The 20,917-nt window shown below is 41.1% G+C and overlaps 1 protein-coding gene and 1 long non-coding RNA gene across 3 annotated transcripts in view; one reads left to right on the top strand and one right to left on the bottom strand.

Annotated features, from left to right (window-relative positions):
* Positions 1-883: 883 nt before the first annotated feature.
* LOC117956088 lies at positions 884-20,507 on the top strand. The gene is made up of 3 exons (XR_004659177.1): positions 884-1,067; positions 14,341-14,344; positions 20,496-20,507. It is a non-coding gene; the product is annotated as an uncharacterized LOC117956088 (long non-coding RNA).
* jade2 (jade family PHD finger 2) overlaps positions 9,430-20,917 on the bottom strand; it is a 162,030-nt gene continuing 150,542 nt past the window's right edge. For both annotated transcript variants that reach the window (XM_034890936.1, XM_034890937.1), the window contains 2 exons: positions 15,961-16,106; positions 9,430-15,204 (listed from right to left, as the gene is read on the bottom strand). In XM_034890936.1, the coding sequence (XP_034746827.1) occupies positions 14,419-15,204; positions 15,961-16,106 (932 nt within the window). In that variant the 3' untranslated portion in view covers positions 9,430-14,418. The remainder of the gene's footprint in view (positions 15,205-15,960; positions 16,107-20,917) is intronic.

The raw sequence follows: 20,917 nt of genomic DNA, 5'->3' as shown, positions 1-20,917 counted from the left end.
GTCAGATTATGATGGGCAAAAAACGGTCATTAAAAAAAGAGATCGGAAACTGATAAGCAGTTTATTAATCAATCCTTGTTTCTCACTCACAGGCCCTGAAATAAACCCACGAGGACAGAGTCTGTACCATGTACTTCTGTCTTTAAAATTTAAAGACAGAAGTAATTTAATTTAAAATGTATGTACGTACTTTATATATCTTGCAATTAAAACATATTTTTTTAAATAAAAAAATTGGAGCTGGAAAAAGTGTTACGGAGGGGAAAACAAATTTGCGTTAAATTATTTTGTGGACTTGATTTAGTATAACTTATCACCTTCATGCCATTAATCGTTGCCTTCTTTCGCATGTACAGTCCCTTTCACACACTCAATATGGATTGCTTGGAATTTAATACGGTTTTATTTTGATCTCAAAGTTATACATTTATAATTAAATCGAGAGCATCAAGTAGTAACTTGTGTGCACTAATCATTAATTCCAAAGCACACATTATTATTATGAACACAACACTGCCATATTGTCACCTTAAGTTCTCAGCTCTCTCTTCAGCTCTGTTTTTGGTCTCAACAAGAGACATAAGGGAGCTGCTGAAGGCTCCACTATGTTCACCAGCTAGTCATTAATTTTGTCTCTCTGCTGTTTGGTTTGTAGCAAATCTTTTCATTTGAAACAGCTGCCCGCTACGGCTGGAAACACTGATGACGGCAGTGAGAGTGAACCAAAACACTTTAGTTAAGGAAAACCCAAATAATGAGCTGAAAGATGCTAAAATACTCCATAGAACAGAGATGATTCTCCGTGGGTTTGTCGATTACATTTAAGTAGTTGCACGGTTACATTTGGCTTTGTTCAGTCTCTAATCTACAATAAAAGTGCTGCCCGGCTCGCGTTAGCCCATTTCCTGATTGATTCTACCACCACTCCAGTGGAGGCGTTAATGAGGTAAAAAAAAAATAAAAACAGAAGTGAGTCGGTTCTTTGATGTATGGCACTTGTTTCTCCCGGTTCAGCGACACGAGTTGGGTTAATTAACCGGCTCTTCGGTCAGTTCGTCAACATTAGTGTTGCCGTAGCTGTCAAAAATGGCGGCCGTTCCGCGCAACACACAATGTGTAGGCGACTCAAATTGCGTCTTGACACACGTCCCACTGTCGCTAGCAATGATGATGCAGTAATTAGGGACGAGTCTCTCTAACCAATCAGTAGTCTGCAAGTTTTCACGTCACCTTTTGGTATTTCCTCAGCTCGCTTTGAACCTTGACGGGGGTGGTACAAAAAAGTAGTACATGTTGGCAGGTACCAGGAACTTTTTTTCATAATGGAAAACCAAATGTGAGATGACACTGTCACAGCAACTCTTCTTCAGCTCCCTTTGGAAACATCTGCATCAGCTTGGCACGTTTGGATTTTGCCGATATGGCTTGATCTTCAAGTCATTCCACCGATTTTCTCTGGGATTCAAATCTGGGCTTTGAGGCTGCTTAAGGACTTCACATTCTTGTTGTGAAGCATCTCCAACATTGATTTGGCAGCATGTTCGAGTCCTGTTGGAGGAGAAATTTGTTGGCCTCACTCTCAGGCCTCTGGCACTCAGAAATGTGCTCTCCTCAAGATTTGCCTGTGTTAAGATCCCTGCATTGTTGTTCTGGACCTTTGACAAAGTCTCCCAGTCCTCCCTGGCCAAGTCTGAATTTGCACCATCGTGCTTAAAATATGTATGGTGTTAGAGAGTTCATAAGCTCTGCCCAGTTCCAGCAGACACTTTACATCAGCTGAAGCGTTAGGAATTTTTGTTTCATCAGACCACAGAATCTTTTGCATCATGCTCTCAGTCTCTCACAGGCTGCTTCCATGTCTGACTTGTGTATTTTTTTGGAATGCAAGGTGCTGACAGTTTCTGTTCTTTTAAAAGTTATTCAAGTTGCTCCGTTCGGCCAAAAAACAGGTCTAGGGGGTGCCCTGGTAGTTTCCTTCCTTGCCCTCCATCTCTTAACGATGGGGTCTGCTTTTTTAATAGTTTAGTTCTCTTCATCTCGTCTCGTCACACCAACAACGAAACGCAAGAAACAATACAAAAATATAGAATATTCGTTGATAGGTTTTATAGAACAACACAAATATTCACGTTCCGGGAGTCATGTGATCGGCTGGACAGAGATGGCGGCAAGGTGTAGCTCTTGGCTCTACTTTGTCAAATAGTTCTTTTATATGGTTCCAACTTTTACAACTTTTTGCTTGTTAGAGTTACTTAAGTAGAACAAGAACAAACAAGAACAGAACCCAGTGTGGCGAGACTGATGCCATAGCAGAGGCTGGAGAAACAGAAAGGCTAGGCCTACCTCGAGCCACGTTTGCGCCAGAAAAGACTCTGGACACGGGGGTGAAGGTGGTTGAAGCTCTGAAGTCCGGGCTGTAGCCCTGTTTGGTTCCTTGTCTTGTGTCTGTCTGTGTGTATATGTTTGTTTGTGTATGTGTTTGGGAGTGTCTGTTTCTGTGTGTGTTGTTTTTGTCTCCCTCCCGTCTTTCCTCTCTATGTTCTATTTTATTTTTTATTTCTGGCCTGGGACACATCTGTCTCTGTGTATTTTTTGTAGGCTAATTGTTTGTTGCGGTTTACTTTTCCAATAATAAATCAATAAAAATGTAATTAAAAAAAAAATAATAATCACGTTCCATGCATTCCCTAGAAACTATCATATATTTATTCGCACCGTCAGACAATCATTGGTTCATCATAATAAAACCACACTCTACCAGAGACAGGCTAGTATTATGCAATAGCACTGGGTAGTCTCCAGGTCCTGAAACTCGTGTCCAAATCCCAAAATACCTGCAAATGTAGGCCTACTGCGGGACTAATATACCGATCGCCACCTGTTTTACAGCTGTGCCATTAATAAACTAATTATTATTTACAAAACTTTGTAGCTTACCTGACCTTCTCCCCTGTGCCTGGCCGTGACGCATAATCCATCCTCCTTGCCAAGAAAGTTGGTCACGTCCATCCAGGTTTTCTGTGATTCCTCCTGATTCAGACAGCATGGTTTATCCCCTCGTTATCTCAGGTTAAATGTCCGTTTGCTGTTACAGTGCTGGATGACAAACGCGTGTCCGCTTTGCAGTTTGGATGCATTTAACAGGTAAACATAGCGTGGTCTAAAGACATCTTTGACTGTTTGCCCTTTTGAACTATAGGTACAATAACGATTGCTCGTTGTCATGTGTCCTAACGTTAGTCTCACTTTATTATTAAAGCTGTGCTCTCCGAGTCTGACCTGTGGTCCCTGACCCTTCACCTCCTTATCAGGTGCCTTCATCTGTTTCATGCGGACCATGTAGCGCCACCTTGTGGCCATAGATGTAGCCTAGGTTTCAGTTTGCTTGCGGGGCTTGGTGGATTTATCTACAATACACAGAACTCACATGCTTCCATTGCCATTAATAATTTAATAATAGTTTGTTTTTGCTTGTTTTTATCGACATCTGAAATGAAAAAAAATACATTGGTGTAGGATTCGGTGTGGAAATGTTCAGATAGGCTCGAATATTGACGATTTTGTTTCCACGAATTATTAGCGTTTGGTCTGAAAAGGCATCTTTTTTTTTTTTAAATAGCAAAAAGGACAAATAAATATAATCCACAAGTGCTTACTGCTCTAAAGTGACTTGTTTTCTAAATCCGTGACAGTAAATGAAAAGAGCAGAGGTGAAGATGTCACCTTGGATTTTTTCGGTTCTGACCATGTTAATGTGGTAAAAACCGTCACTGAAACTCATGCCAATGGATTTTCTGATCGTCTATGAAAAAAAAACGGATAGTCGATTCTTCGTATTGGACAGTCCAATCCGATTCGGGTAGGCTACAGCCCTAATTATTGATTGGTAATAAAAAATTCAATTTTAAATGTGGTACCCCACAGAAAAAAATCCTTACACCAAATAAGTCCACACAACAATAGTTTTTGATTAACAATTTACACAATTTCATATATAGACAGGGTAACGACTACAAAGAGCATTTTTCATTCTTTGTAAAATCAGTTTGCAAAGACCACTGACTTAAAGTAAATGTGCATGATGAAAAGAGAGGCGGAGAGGTTCGTGTACACAGAAAGCACTGCTTTATTGACTGCACTGGACTGGACTGGATTGGTCTGGACTGGATCAGATGGGACTGGGACTCCATCAGATGAGGGTGGGAGTTGAGGGGGCGGGGTCAGAGTTGGGGGTGGGAAGGGTCAGACAGGTTGGGGGTGGGGTGGGGTGGGTGGGATCAGAGTGGGATGCAGCCATCAGTAAGGCAACACAAACAGCATGCAGATACAGTCACAGGAAACATCGTCATCATCATCATATTGCTTTTCAAAGTCTCGCTTAAAACATCGAAATTGTACAAAAAGGAAGAAAATAGGTTTTTCGCACTAATGAAAAATACATTTTTTTGATTTTTCCCTTCTACAAAGAAGATTCTAATACAAGAAAATAAATATAGCAAAAAAAGCCAAAAAATAATTTAAAATAGCTCTTCTTTTTCATATATGTTCAATATTTCTCTTTGCTATTAACAAATGGCACAACATTCTTTGAAACAAAGAATACAGAAGGATAAACTCCTGCAACATTCATATTATTGTACTGAAGAACCGATGCAGAGTGGAGGAGAAACTGGACACCACAGCAGAGATTCACCTTTATAAGGACAAATAAGACAGGAGGAGGAGAAACAGCCTGTGTCCAGCTCTGCTTTGATTAAACGTTGCTGATTGGTAATTAAATAGTGCCTAAGTATGACCATGGGATGCAAAACCATATCATCTGCAGAAGGATACCCGAAGTTTAAAAATGTCATGAGAGAGCAGAGAGAAGGGAGAGAAATTGTTCAAAGAAGCAGCCTCGTCAACTAACCTTATGTCAACAAACGAATGTTAACGTAAAAATGGGATATTTATAAGTGCTTGTAGGAGAAAGTACTGAGGAGAAGTTTCTGCAACAAAACATTGCAAAAAATTTGTAACTCAAACACTGAACTCTTGTTTCATGATGCGTTTTAAACCTGAGGGAGGAACGTTGTGAACTTAGTGTGAATGTAGCCTAATACGAAGAGAGACTGTTCCAGTTTTCTTACAGACGAGGAAGAAAAGAAGTGGAAGAGATCAAAGGAGGACTGAAGCAAATCCAATCACTACAGCTGACCTGCTGGGCAGTTTTAACTGCATTAGGTATCTTTCCATCTCACACTCACACTCACTCACACACGAGAAAAATCAGATTACAAAAGCAGTGAAGGAAAACAGTGAGAAACAAGATAAAATAACAAACATCATGATAAAATTAGGAGTAGAGAAAGGACTAAGATACAATGGGCCTCTTAAAAAAATTGTCTAAATCCAAAATTTGTCTAGACGTGATTTATCTAGATTACATTTGCACCTGGAAGTAAAGTGTCTCCAGTGCCTGCCCTGAAATCACCCTTTTCCTCATAAACCAGATTCCCACCAACGTCCATTTGTTACATTTACCCTTTGTGTGGTAAGTTCTGTTTGAATTTAAATGTAATGTTTCCAAATGTTGGATTGACCAACAGTTTTAGACGGCAGCTTTAGCCAAATGGATCTTCAATGTGTCTTGGTTGCATTTGCACCTCCAATTTGTCTACAGTGATATATGTGTGAGCAGAGTGTGAACCTCCCAGGAGCCCAATGGTAAAACTAGATGTAAACGGAGGCTAAATACATTGCCCAGAGTGTGAGGAAAGAACCATGAATAATAGTTGAAAAAGGATTACATTTCAAGAATGGATTGTTATTAGGTTAGATATGGCAACACTTCCCTACAAGTTAGCCAGAGGCAGCTCGCCACCTGAAGTTACTGATGGTCCCGTAAACTGTGTCAGGTGTGCATATACTCTATAGTATTGTGGTCTCACTTTGCCAGACCTTTCTCCAGCTCTGCGCCACGGAGAAGGTTCCGGCTACTCCAGATGGGAGAAAAACGTGATCTGGTTTATTGGCATTTCTTTAAGCCAATCACAATCGTGCAAAAGATAACTCAGATTGGACACATAGTCTAGCTAGATGTCTGTATTTACATTGAAGAGAGCTGAGAAAAGGTTAACCACAGTCCTCCTAAATTGATCGCAGTTTAAAATGCCAACACAAAGGAAGCCTAAGGCAAAATATATCCGGGCTAAATGAGGGAAAGCTGGCAGAATTTCCGTCGGTAACAGACCAATCCCGGAAGTGGAACGTTGAGGATACTGACTAACAGTAGTTTAACTACTATTGTCTATGTAATCTGGCTTAAAATAAACAATTTGTGCATTTTGTTCCTACTGAAGACATATTTAAAAACATATCACAAATATAGTTTAATAAATTTAAAAAAAGTTCAGTAATTTCCTAAAACAAATGGGCACTGTGGTTTTTAGAAAACCTTACTCAAAAAGGAGTACATGGTGCATTTGGTGCGCCCTATTTTGAGTTTTGGATTACTACACATTTGGTGCAGTAGTATTTACAGCAGCAGGATGGCCTATCTGGGATTGAGTTTACCTACGGTACGTGTGTGCATGGTTATGAAGGAACATGTCATCCAGTGTGACAACAGTGGGGTCCATCAATATTGTTTGGACATAGTGGTGGTCTATGGCACAGAGGAATAAGATATTTCAGGCTTTGGATAGAACTTTGTCATTCTTGTCAGTGTGATCAATTAATTGTTGGTTTCGGTCTTTTTAATTGGATTAGTTGACACTAAGAAAAATATAGAATATCGTCAGCCTTATCTTTGTTAATGTTTTGGGAAATTTTGGCCAATATGATGCTTTTGTCTGAATAGAAATGCATCAGCTAACCACATATGACCACAGAGGGAGATTTATATTGATAGTCAAGGTTGATATTAAAAAACTCTGTCCCAAAACTGAACTGGTCACGCCATTTAATGGATATTTCACCGGTTTCCGTTCTGCTTTCCTGATTTGATTGTTACAGTTTGCAAAGCAAATATTTGGATGGAGAACTGGCTGTATAGAGATAGAGAGAACAGAGAAAGCACAGAGAGAAAAGAGAGAGAAACAGAGGTGAGGAGGCGAGAGGGCAAGGAGAAGGGTTGTTTATATTAGCTGCTTGTTAACTTGACTGTGCGGACAGGCTGCAAACAAAACGCAGAGGAAAGAACAAGTTGTACTTTCTCTGCTTTCCTGGCTCCGGTTCAGTAAGCATCTCCCTCCTCTCTTTCTTTCTATCTATCCATCTCTCTTCTGTTCCCTTCCCTCTCTCGCTCTCCAAACCAGAGCAAAGCAGTGTGCAACGTTTTCCCCTCCACACACGTACTTACACAACACGTGCCTGTCATTATTTGTCCTTAAAGCTACAGACATCCTTTTTTCTTGTTTCACGTTTTTTTAATCGTCCAACAATTCAAAAGCAATTCAAAAAGAGCCACGTGTCGGCCAAGGAGGCTGATTGATCACCGGACAGGAGAGAAGAAGAGAGGGCAAGAGGGACATGGAGGGGGGGTCAGGGGACTTTGCTGGTGGTGGGAGGAGGAAAAGTGAGGAAGAGGTTGGATGGCGGAGACAGAGTAAGGTGCGCAGTTTGTGTAGATGGGAGCTTTAGTTTGAAATTTCTCAGAGCCGCTCTGGAAGCAGAACCTCAACGTTTGTGTTAACCTCGGTGGGTGGCGCGAGGGATGTTGGACTGAAGCCCACTGAAAAGGCAAATAGTAAAAGACAGGAGGGAAGCTTTTAGGATGTGTCAGTTTTTTTTTTTAACTTAACATGAAAATACCCATCTGCTTGGTGTTGTGTTGACAGAGCAGAGTACTGTCAACTCAAGGCAGTGAGTCATGCAAAACAATTAGTTGATTAATTGATTGAAGTTGCTTAAAAGGAAATTAAGTTTTTTATTTATTTATTCGAAAGTGATTATCTTTCGGTTTTGGACTGTTGGTTGGATGAAGCCATTTGAAGAAAAAAGCTTTACATTTTTCAATATTGTTTTGATATTTAATAGACTGAAGGATCCATTATAGGATAAGCGTAATGAAGTATTGTTAAATGATCTTCTCCCCCCTGTGCCAACCATGAACCACAAAATCCCTGTTTTGCTTCCAACCGAAGACTTCTGTTGAATTCCCTGCCCCAACTCGCTCTACCTATCATTTCCTGTAATTGCTCCACCATTGCTGCATAAAATGCCCCCCAACAAATGTAAGCCTCCCAAGCAACTCATGTTGGGGAATTAGATCTAACAGAGCTGTGTAATCTGTAGGGCTGCACATAATGATCATATTCATCGTCAAGTAACATGCCAGTTATTCCTAGGTTACTCAAATATTTGTTTGGTCTAAGTGAGGTCTGCAAATGTCTAGATTTGTCCAACAAATAGTCCAAAACCCTAAGACTGTCTTCACTATTGTGTATGACGAAGAGCAGGATCAAGAAGCTGGAAAGTATTTGTCATTTTTTCACAAGACATGGCCCAGGCATAGCCTTTTCTCACATTTGGTAATGCGCCTAGTTTAGGTAGTTTGCCTAACTGACCTTCAGTTCAAACTGACTGTACTTGTATTGATCGTGGTATGCCAATTAGCTACCCCACAAGATCATGAATGAGTGAGAAAAATCCCTCTGATTCAAATCACTGTGGTTCTTTGACTCCACCAATTCAGGCTTAACTTGACAATTGACCTTGTTTCTGCTTCCACAGCGACTCAGTCTGCATAACTAAACCTCCAATCTGTGCAGTGTGTCTGGGTTGTGGATGTTGAGACCTTGAAGCCATAACTTTGCTGTAACAGACAGGAGAGCAAAGCGCCAGTAAAAACAGAGTAAGCAGGTAATGAGTCAGCATTGTAATTTGAGCCACGGCGGCCAGCTAAAGCGTTAAAAAAGAAAAAAAAGCTTCCAAAGGCTTTTTCAAAACACGGAAAATTAACATGTTTACTAGTAGTAGTAGTAGTAGTAGTAGTAGAACAGTATCATACATTATTGTAAATGTGTATTAACTCCAGGTGTGGGTGGGTAGGTAGGTGGGTGGGTGGGTTTGTATGGCTGACGTAGGACATTAAAGCAAGGACTGGACATATTATCAAAAACAGGAAGCACTAAGCAGTTAGTGGGTCAGCCTGCATTCCAAATGATCAAACGGCGACAGTCTTGTCAGTTTGATCCATTTCATAGACAGACTAGCTTTGTGGAAAAACAATGTTCCAAGGCATCAAATGAAATGTATCACCACTAAATAATAGCAAGCATTTGCCAATCCTGGCTTTACTGACCTAAGCACAGCCTCAAACCACTTTCTTATTGGATGAAGGAGCAACCACAGAAGAAAAGATACATCCTAAGAACAGCATCTTGGTGCCCTTCAAGTTCCTCAAAACCACCTCAGGGCAACAATCAGTTTTTGTTTAAAAAAAACAACCAAATATTTTCCATGCAGTAGCTGCAAGGTTTAGAATTTGTATTTCTTCTACAATTTCTGTTCAATTAAACCAGATGGTTTAGTTGCATAAATCCATTTGTACAACAACATTTACTGGTGTTTTGTTGATGGGTGGTCCTAACTTGCCTCCCTACTAATAAAAAGCTTGAAACGTGATCTTTGCTCAGCTAAGGAAGTTCTGAGGAACCCAGCCCTGTTGGAGCAGTGATGTCTTTCCAAGGAAGTTTACAACAGTGTCAGTACAGTAAACAGCAGCTGTGTGAAATAGAGGCGAGGTTCCAATTGTCTGCCGCAACCAGTGTTGGCCTTGGACCAGCTTTTCAGCAGAAAGTCAGATGGAGTGCAACACTGTGTAGGGGTGTTTCTGACCTGCCATTACATGCACAATTTCCACCAGCTTATTTCTGTGGTGTAGCATTCAGGCCAACTCCTGCAGAGGAGAGGGTGTTGCCCTCACACATGCACCAGCTCACCATTTAGAAAACTGTATAGATGTATAGATGTATCCATTATGCATAATGTCTTAACCATGCACACTAAATGGTAAGCTTGCGCAGAAGAACATAACCTCCAATATTCCAGGAGATCCTTCGCTAATACGGACACTGATGCTTCACTGTGATGCGCCATGACTGATATGACGGATGAAACCCAGAAAAGAAAAGTCTAATCTGGATATCCAATCCGACAGAGTTGCAAAATTCAAAGATCATCAGAGCACATTTCGGGCTGTCAGCCAACACCCACACCAGTGTACCACACAGAGGAGAGTGATGCTTTGAAGTTGTATTCTAGCGGATATTGATAAAAAAAAGAACCTGCAAAAGACTCCAGTCTACAGTATCTATGAAGCAGAAGGAGATGGCATTGAAGCCACACTGTAAATATGGTATAATAACCAGTTTGTGTTTGCTAAGGCTGCACAGTATCGAGGAAAACTAAAACAAAACTGGAATTGGTCTGACAAGGTTCTACATTGGAGTGTTCTTGGGTTCAAATGTGAGTTACGAACAGGGGTGAATCTTTAGAAAGTCTAACTCACCTAACCACTTCCACAACTACAGTTAAAATTCAGCCAAAAAAAGTAACTTTTGTTTTCCTGCCACCGCTGTGCAGCCTTAGCATTTGCTACTACATGTTAAGGCCATACATGTGAGGCCTTGTCTAATACCACTGTCTACAAAGTCAGGCTACTCTGAACATTGAATATTGAAACCAAGATTACATGTTTCTGTCTTAGCAACCCATGAATGGTAACAACCACCTGGTGGAGGATTCTGTGGGCCGTAATAATGATACGCCACCACATCCTTGCTTCAAAACACAAGCTTTTTTTGCGGTTATTGTTGTTGTGGTCAGTTTCCATGGGTGTTGCAATAACAGTAGCCAACGCAGAAGTCCAAAATCCTCAACCTGTCCGGTATCTATCTATGCTTACAAATTCAGCAGCTGCTGAATGGTTTTGTGTTGACAATCGTTCAATACAAAACTCTTTCAAAAAAGTTTATTTTTCCGGACTTGAACGAGGTTGGAGGACTAATAATGTGAATATTTTAGGATGGCTACATCTGAAGGACAAAGGAGACAGAGACGCTGTATTGTCAAAAGTAATAATACTCTCTTGCTGATAGGGGGAGTTTTGCTCTTAGTGAGCTCATACCTCCTGATGCAGTCAGGACCACATACATAAAAAACTAGTCATCTTGTACATTAGAACCCTGTTATACCAGCTCTGGTGTATGTTTGTGTGTGTGTGTGTGTGTAGTTGAGTGGGTGGGTGTGAGCTGTCTGTTGTTTGTTTAGTTCAGCAGCATTTGGCTTTTTCTGAAGGGGGTTAATATGTGTGAGTCTGTGTTAAACTCCCATCGCCAGCACATTACTGTGGAGACCGGCTTTTCTGATATGAACCCCTGTGAATGCAGATGTGGGAGAATACAGGTTGGCTTTATTGGTGGTGGTGTAGTATAACTGGTAACAAAGGAGGTCATACAACTTCTGACTGAACCCTATTGAGCTGGGTTGAGCCAGTTTGAGATTAACCCAAACTGACCTGGACATTACTTGCAGGGTAGTTTGACATCCTTATCTAACATTCTTCATCTTGAAAACCAGAGACGGAGCATGTGTATATGTAGATACAATGTAAATATGCTGCCTTAATACACAGATCTGTTCTTTGGCGTGGTCGGTTCAGAAGACAGGCAAGAAGCTATCTATACAGAAAAAAAACAGAGGAAGTGCATTGGACTTGCACTTCTATTTAAGTGTCTGTTCATCAGGCCTGGGTCAAGCAGCACTTAAAGTTACTTGTGATGCTTTATCCATTGGAACCAGATGTGTGGGCCTTTAGCTCCGAGAGAGCCGAGTGAATGAAAAGAAAGTCCCTTCTTATAGTTGACCACAGAGCTATTAATTATTAGATGTTTATCTGACTTTTCCCACTCATCTGGTAATTCAAACAAGTAAATCATCGATCAATCATGCATTAATTATTGGCTGAGACTATTGAACCTAGGGCTGATGGGCATATGGTCATACTGAGAGAAGGAACATGCTCAGTAGTAGTTGTTTAGGAGTTGAAAAGAGTGAAGCTTGTCAAATAAGGAAGTTTCTAGACATACACACATCACTTTTTATATATATATATATATATATATATATACTGTATATGATATAAAATATGTATATATATATCTCTGTCTTGCGTCGCTTTTTCAATAAATCTTTAAACCTTTTATTCTTTTTTAAAGTTTTTCTTAACCCCTGAGAATACCATGGACTGCTTTAAGTACAAAATACAACTCTCTGAGAAAAAAAAAACTCAATTTGAACAACTCAGTTTAAGAACTTAAGAGTGCAAGACTCTGAAGCTGATTATCCCATTGTCATCATTCATCTAACAGGAGAACAGGTGCAGCAGAGCCATCAGTTGCGAGAGATTGGCTATGTCAAACTTACACAACAACATGCCTACTCAGCTGAATGAAACAGTGTTGGGCTACACCATTATCACATATTCCATAGATACACATGGAGGAGATAAAGTGGGATAAACTTGTTTCTATTTATGTCTGTTGCCTGAAAACTACACTGTGAACCCCAGTGGCCTCATATAACAACAAATGACTGACTTTTGAGGGCTTCCATACTTTTAAATCATAAAATGATGTGGAGAAACTGCACCCTGGATACTCATGTTAACCAGCACAATGCATGAGACAAAAGTTTAAGGGAGAAAATGGTTTTGAGGAAGATTTCTGCTATGTCATTGAAATCTGAGCCAGCCAAGACTGTGAGTTGTAGTTGAAAGCTCAGAAAAAGCCAGTAACTGGACATTTGAGTTATGATTACTTAGTTATGTTCTTTCTCCAGCTTTCTCATTACTACATGCGAATGAGGACAGTTGGCAGTGAAAGGACTTTTTTGCCTACGATTTTGGCATATTTTTACACAAGAACCTGAAATTATGAAGCATTTTTAATGCATACCAGTGAGCCGACAGAAGAAATTGGCTACACAACATATAAAAACAGTCAAGTTTTTGCCACTAATCTAAAAGCCGTTTTCAATGGGAGTTGTTAACAGGCTAAAGTTTATTTTCTCTGTCTCTCCAAGTGTATCTATTGCTGGTGCTCAAAATGTAACCTGGCCAAACCCTGTTTATCGATGGCTCTGGACTGCCGTTATCTAGTTAAGGGGGGGGCACAGAAGAGTAGGCAGCTCTTTGCATTGATAGTACAGTGTGGCTCTGCTTTACTAAGTGTTGCAGATGCTTTGTTGATTATTGGAAAACGCTGCATTTACATCCTTGTTTCAGGCACTAGATAATTGTTAAGGTGACAAGGAGCCCAATACCGGCTACACCCGGTAACCAATCCAACAGGATTTCCTTTTGGTTTGATTGTTACAAATCCGATTGAGAAACGACTGATTGATTTACTTACTGATTGTATGGTTGATTGATGAGGTTTGGGGAAGGGGGGGCCAGGGGCATAGGGCAAGCGACAGAAGGCACAGAGTTTCTACGATGATTTTTCTCCAAAGGTTTAGGGTAGAAAAAAAAATACTGAACTCAGAATTTGAAAGCATCTGACAGAAGATCAAATATTTCAACGGCTGTGGTGAGAGCAAAGGGATTTGCTTATAGTAATATGTGTGTCAGTATATGTGTGTTTGTGTCTCTGAGTGACAATCTGAATGTTCACCAGGGTTGGGGTCACAAAAGTGGAAAAGCTGGGAATCTGTTTTTTTTAGTCTGTGAAGATTTGGGAATGACGGTTTTTGTGTATACAATTTGGAACTGATTTAACATGATGAGAATTGACCCCAACCCTGAATGAGCGTCTATTATGCACATGAGTGCTTACATTACAGCTCTTATGACTAGCTAGTTGTGCTTTTCAAGGCTGAATACATCTTATCCCATGTCCCCCTTAGTACATATTCAGACCAGCTCCGGTGTGAAATAGTCTTTCCACTTAACATATTCAAGAAAACAAGGACTCATTGGATGCATCTCAGGCTATAAAGACCAAGAGCGAAGCAGACCCTGAAACCAGCTTGAATAATAATAATGCCACGAAGTATTTGTCCCCAAGTCTGGCAGAGACCACAGACATGAGGCCAGAAATAGGTACTTCAACGCCCCAAAACAAAATGAATCTGAAATACAAATCAAAAACATCTAAAGGTAATGTTTGTTTCCTATTTGCTGAATGTATCGCATCTTGTGGTAAGCTAACAAAAAACTATGGTCCAGAGGAGAGGCTTTACTGTACAACAGGGCATCAGCTACATTCAAGCCCCCCCCAAAAGAAAGCAGGTGAGAGCTGAAGAGATTTTCCACTAGTAAATGTGAGAGGGATTGGGTTAAACAAAGCCATCCAGCTATGTTTTGTGGACTGTATATTGGGCACAGATGGATAACGGTGTGTATATGTGTGTGTTGGTTTGAGTTTCAGTTCTTTAGGATGCCAGCACGCTCCTTCTCAGCAGGTCCTCGTTCCCAGAATGCAACTGCGGCAAGCGGAGTTTGCGTCTGCCAGAGCGTGTGTCCGAATCACTCTGCTCGCCATCAGAGAAGTACCCGTCAGTCTCGGCAGCGTCCAGCAGGGAGATGCCCTTTCCTGTGAGTGGCAGGCCAACAGTCTCCAGCCCTGCTATGCCTCCACCTCCACTAACACCCCTACCTCTGGATTTACCATGGCGGGACAGACGGAGCCGTAGACCCCTGCCACGAATGGTCGCCCCTGTGTCAGGCAACGTGATCCCGGGGCTGGAGGCCGGACGTGGGGATGAGCCTGGAGGGAAACCAGATGTAACACCATTCCCTGTGTAGATGCTGTCCCATGGGCCGCGGTCCTCTGAGATGTGACAGGAATCCATTTTGGAGATTGGTGGCTGCGGTGGCGGTTCCCTGGGCAGGTCAGAGCTTCTTGTCTGGTGGTGATGAAGGTAGTGGTGGTGCAAGGCCTTGGAGGATCCCCTGGACCTTTCCCCTTTCTGGACCACATAAGTGGGCTTTTCCTCCGCCACACTTGCCCAGAGGCTCTTTGCAGGGGAAGGGCTGCTGGCGGCGGAGGCAGCTGCTGCAGACAGCAGCACCTGCGGCAGGGTGGTGGATTGCGAGTTACTACGAGCACGGGGCTTGTTGCTCCCTCGCGATTTGCGGCCCAGCTGGGGTGTTTTCCAGGTGGACTGCATGGAATTCTCCATCATAAGGTTTAGCAGGCTTTCCTCGCCTTGCAGGAGCTGGATAAGAAGAAGGAGAAGAAGGGAGGAAGTGGGAAAAGGAAAGATGAAAGAGGAGATGCGTGAGAATATAATAATTAAAAGTAAATCCCATGAGAAGAAAAAAATAACTGAATCAGTTCATGTTTATAAAGTTCAATAAATAAACATTTTACACAAAATGTTTTTGATATATCTGGAATCTTGCTCCTTGATTAATACAACGATTATTTTGCCTGTTGCTAGGGTTTCTGCTTTGAAAACCTAACATTCTTGCCTGTAATATTTTGGAACAAAAACTCCACACCCACCACCACCTACACACATTTCCAACAGATTAACAGTGGAGGATGTGAGTAGCTGATGTCACAAGACATTTTGTTGTCCTTGTCAAGCAAAAAAGAAAATCAGATGACAAAGCTGACACTAACAGCATTTTACATAATGATAAAAAACTGAGTACAGGGGCCACTGTAATGTGGGACCTGCAGGTTTGTTTGATTATTGTCAGTCATTATTGTCAGTCCAGACAAGACCAAAAATTATTTTTATTTTTGCAGATCTTTCTTCTGTTGAATTGTTCCCTTCTTTTGTGCTTTTAGTCCCTGAACAATCCTCAAACAATGTAGTTATAGCTTGCTTTCTGGTTGGAGCCCCCTACCAATCAATACATAAACAGAGCCCATTCCTGAGGAGAACAGCAGGTCAGCCACAGTGCAGCCCTGCTCTCACCATCAGCTTTCTCATCAAGCTCGCCTCCTGCTGCTGAAGGCCTACCTGGTCGGAGAGCAGGCTACCGCTCTTGTCCCGATGCTGGGCACCCAGAGCCCACTGGCTCAGCATGTCATCAGCGGTGATCTGAACCGACTGGGCGAGCCAGCTGTCGAACAAAGAGTTGTCCAACGGGAAGGACTTTGACAAACCTGAGGAATGGGGAAGGGACATAAGAAGAGGAAGCAGATGATGCAGGGAAGAGCCGGATGACATCAAGATAGAGAGTGAGCAGGGGGAGAAAAAGCAATGGGAAGGAATTGGTAGGGATAAAGGGAAGAAAAAGGGACAAAAGGGGGATAAAGACAAAGCAAACAGGTGAGGGGTGCTGCACATTTTTCATAAATAAAAAATACATCAGTAAAGTTGATTGAGATTCTCTCTCAATTGAAATAAAATGCTCAAAAAAAGCACCTGCTATGCAAAAACCTTAAATCTTACACTTCTGTTGAGTACAGGGTTAGCTAAACGTTACACTGCAAATAAAAAAAAAATAAGCCTTAGATTTCATTTACTTGGCTGACAATGGAACACATTGATTGTTTTTACAAGAAGACATTAATACATTTTGAAAATTAAAGACTTAATTTGGATGACTTTTCCGAAGTTTAACAGTCAAAGCACAAATCTAGTTAAGTTAAGGAACCACTGGTCTATACAGTACAGAGCCGTTTGAAATTGCAAAATCTTCCAGTTTTGTGCCACAATAAAGTAAAATAGCAAGTTCCTTTTAAAGGCTAGCGAAGGCAGCATCTGTGATATTCTTGTTTGTTTATGTTAATTATGTCGACATCTCAAAATAATCAGAAATGTAATGCAACATCTCCAAACTTATGTTAATTTCTCACATAGTGCTTCTAGATGTTATTTTTACTCATCACAATTCCAAATGGAAACACAAAGCCTTTTGCAAGTCTGTCAGAAAGAGATCCCCCCCCAACTTGGCACACTGACATTTACAGTATGCAGCAATAAGCTTCAAATCCATACATGCGGTGTCTGTTGCTTAATCAATAATGAAGATATAAACCCATTTTAAAGCATAATTTATGTTTCCTGTCTCCTTCCCAACATGGTTGTGTGTGTGTGGTTGTGTATTATTAGGACATTTTCATGACTCCTTTTCAATCATTGTAGGCTGTGAAAGTGCTGTCGAAGCACTGCGTGTCTCATGTTTTGGTCTTTTATAGACGGCAAAAATGTCCAAAACATGTTCTAGTATTGGAACTTCAGTTAGATGCAAGACATGAACACTGATTTGATAAGAATCTGTGCTTGTTGTCTCTTACAAAGAGGATGTTCACAGAAAATGGAATAATGATAACAAGACCTTCACACAATAGCAATTTTGGACTCAACAACCTACCCACTGTTTTTTTCTTCTTCAAATAACTATCACCCATAACAACCTGTCGAAACTCAGTACATCAAGACTGTAGACAAAGAACAATTTAGTTTTTTCTGTAAAAAATCTGCATTTGTGTTATTCTTTGTTTGGTATAACAGCAGCAGACAAAGAAGTGAAGTAAAATGATTTTAGACTCCAAAGGGTGTATTATCTAGTGAAAGGAAAAATAATGAAATGTAGTGTTCTTACTTGGCCTGAAATAACCACTAACCTCTGCATTCAGAACACAGGGGAACAACTGCCTCTTTACAACCCAGAAAACCATATAAATTAAGCAGAGATGTCCATAATGTTGACAAATAACTTTTGCACAAGCACATTAGGAACTACAGACAACTGCGTGCAGATTCTTCTGCTGTGAGCCTCTTTCTTTTCTCTACCATCTTTCCAGCCTCCCTGTAAATCTTCAGTGCCAATAATGATCTGCCAAGCAGGACGGCAGGAGGTGCTGTTAGGGTGGCTTTAAAACCAGCTATTCAACACACACACACACACACACACACACACACACACACACAGACACACACACACACACACACAGTCGGTCGTTTCCATGACGCAGCATGTCTCTGCAGGAGTCGAGAGAGCTCAGAGGGAGGGAATAGGTGACGGAGGGAAAAAAGAGCCAGTGAAGAAGTGAGAGGAAGACACAAGGGAATGATGGAGAGAGTAGCAGAGTTCAGAGAGAGGAAGGTAGGAAGGAAACCTAAAACATGACACTGTATTCTTAAGATATGCTCAAATCCTCACATACTGTACATCCTTACATTCTTTTGGTCTTTATATCTGGGAAAATATGGACTATGAGTCTACAGCCATGCTAGCAGCTCTGTGAGGCTGTGCTCAGGTGCAGGAGTGATTTGAGCCAAAGGCAAACATGCTCACAAAGATAACGTTGACATGTTGATGTTTTAGGAGGTATAATGTTTTCACCATCCTAGTTCAGTGTGTTAGCATGTTAACATTTGCTAATCAGCACTGACAACAAAGTACAGCTGAAGCTGATGACATTAGTTTTGCAGGTATTTGGTCACAAACCAAAGGATTAGAAAAATAAAAGACCTGATTATGGATGAAAAGGTGAATCGTGAGGGGAACATGAAAGTCTGTACAAGTATGTATAAGTATGTATTTATGTATGTATTTTTTTTTGTAGTCTCTGTGGATATTCTCAGACAGGTAGTAGAATATGAGTTGGCATTGATGTTAAATCTAGGCTCAGTTTTGTTTTTGTAGCACATACCCAAACACATGTATTATCAACAGGATGCCTACAGTGGAGCTGTGCCTTTAAAACCAGATGACGACACTGACTCTTCCCCCTTTCTTTAGCTACAGCTAACGTGTTGAACCAATGGGCTACTGTAGGCTTATGCTATGCATCAAAAGGTGCTGGTGCCTTTTACAGCCAAAAAAGCCCCTTTTCAAGGCTTTCTTACGTGACAACAACAATTGTGGGGAACAGCCAGCCTCAGTGTGAGTGCACACTAGTCCTACAGCTACAAATAGCCCCAGGAAGGCTTGACAGAACAGCTGATTTTTAAGCAGCGAGCAATGATTTGCTAGCCAGCGCTACTAATTCAGTGCAGGGTAAGGAATGCACCAGCAGCAGAACAGGGCCAAGACCAGAGCTTGAGAGAGAGAGAGAGAGAGAGAGAGAGAGAGAAAGAGAGAAAGAGAGAGAGGTCTAAAGCCCTCACTATAGTCTGGTGATTGTTGTTGGGTGCCAACCGTCTGCCTGGAAACCCCACCAGAGAGACGGAGGTAGAAACAGAGAAACTGAAAGAGAGTAACAGAGCGATCTAAAGACCAATCAGAGTGATGAAGGGGAGACAACAAGTGCAGCAGGCAGAAAAAGAGTGAACTAAATACTTGGGTGAAATCCCAGACGGACACAATAATAGGAAGCAGAATGAAAAGGTCATGAATCCACAGAAATTAACCTATCGGGGGTGTTCCCTACAACAAAGAGACGTTTTTCTTGTCTAACTGTCTCGTGCCATATTGTGTCAATTGATTTCACACTATTCTTATCTGCAGTTTGGCCTCATTATCTGTTAAAAATGTAACGTTTTCTCATGCTCTATTTCAAGTTAATGCTAAAGGAAAAAAATACCCTAATATCCATTAAAGCTTTAGTGCGTAACGTCTGTTACATTCAAGCCATTGCCATATTAGTTAATACAAATTTAATTAGACTACTGGCTCCACAAAACTCTTTCTGTATTACTCAGGATGGCTGTTTTTAGAAATTGGTGTTGTCTGGAAACCTTTGCGCACAGAAAACCAAGTCAAGATAATTACCTCTACTGAAGAGTTAGGGTTAGGGTTTTTTAATCCCTTTTAAAAACTGCGTGGAGGAGGGTTGACGCGCGGTCACGGAAGGCTTGTATCTTGTGGATACATCGACAGAATTGTTGTCATTACTTACTTACTTGGGGGATACAGAATTTAAGCATTATAGCTTTAAAATGGTTCAAATTTAAAAAGCTACTACGATTCAACCTTGACGTTTTTTAGCCTGTTGTATTTTCACTCAGAATAAAAGACCTTATCTTTCTCAAGATGCTTTCCTTGCACTGAAGTTCAACAATACAGAGAAAAGGCCATCATATCGGATACAAAGATACCCATTTCATGAGTAAAAACAGCCATAATGCACTGCAGCCAAAACTTAAAGTGCTTTGAGTGAGGGGCTTTTATTTTATTTTTTACTGGTAACCGACGGTAAGACCTCTTCTGTTTTCTTTTGCCTTTATTGACACTTAGGCACTAGATAGGGAGTCACAACAAACAGGCAGATATTACCATTGACACAAAATACCTCTAAAATGCATTGAATACATCATGACTTTGCGTAACTATACAAGCTGACTTTCTTAAGCCAAGTGGCATGTTATTCGTACGCATTTTGAGCTATCCGTGTGTATGTGTACGCTGCATGTAGCGGATGTAAACATACACGCCACTTGCCGTGTTATCGCAAGAAGAAAACAACGGTTGAGTTTAGGAAACGTGCCACGCAGTTGGGTTTAGCAAACAAAGAACCAGTTGGGTTTAGGAAAAGAACAACGGGATTGGCTTCAGTAAAAAAGAAAAAAACAACTGTTGAGTTTAGGAAACATGGGTTAAGGTTAGGACATGAAGGAAACATGACACGCAGGACACAATCCCCGGTCTCCTGGGTGAAAGTCCTGTGCTTTGCCCATCCACCCCCCTGACCAACCTCCCTATGCGGATTTCCGCCCTTTCGTACAACTCGTTATGCCGTAAATTCACACGCCATCGCAAGGTAATGAAACTCAATGGAGGCCAAATGGTGTTGATAAACACACTAAAAAGAGAGTATGTGTCTTGATAACACCCCAATAATGGCATATAAATTGGCGTGTCGTACATATGCCAGTTCATTAGATCAATCTGGAATATTAGTGAAAAATGAACAATGTAAGAGGAAAGTCAGACTGGCACTTTTGAGGTCTATGGAGAATTGTCTCCCTTCCCTGAGGTCTAGTGGTTATGGTGCGGGGCTCTTACTGCCTCAGCCCAGATTTG

This window comes from Etheostoma cragini, chromosome 13 (genome assembly GCF_013103735.1).
Source record: "Etheostoma cragini isolate CJK2018 chromosome 13, CSU_Ecrag_1.0, whole genome shotgun sequence".
Taxonomy (NCBI): Eukaryota; Metazoa; Chordata; class Actinopteri; order Perciformes; family Percidae; genus Etheostoma; species Etheostoma cragini.
The sequence above is the reverse complement of the archived record's forward strand: the minus strand, read 5'-3'. Positions and strand labels throughout refer to the sequence as shown.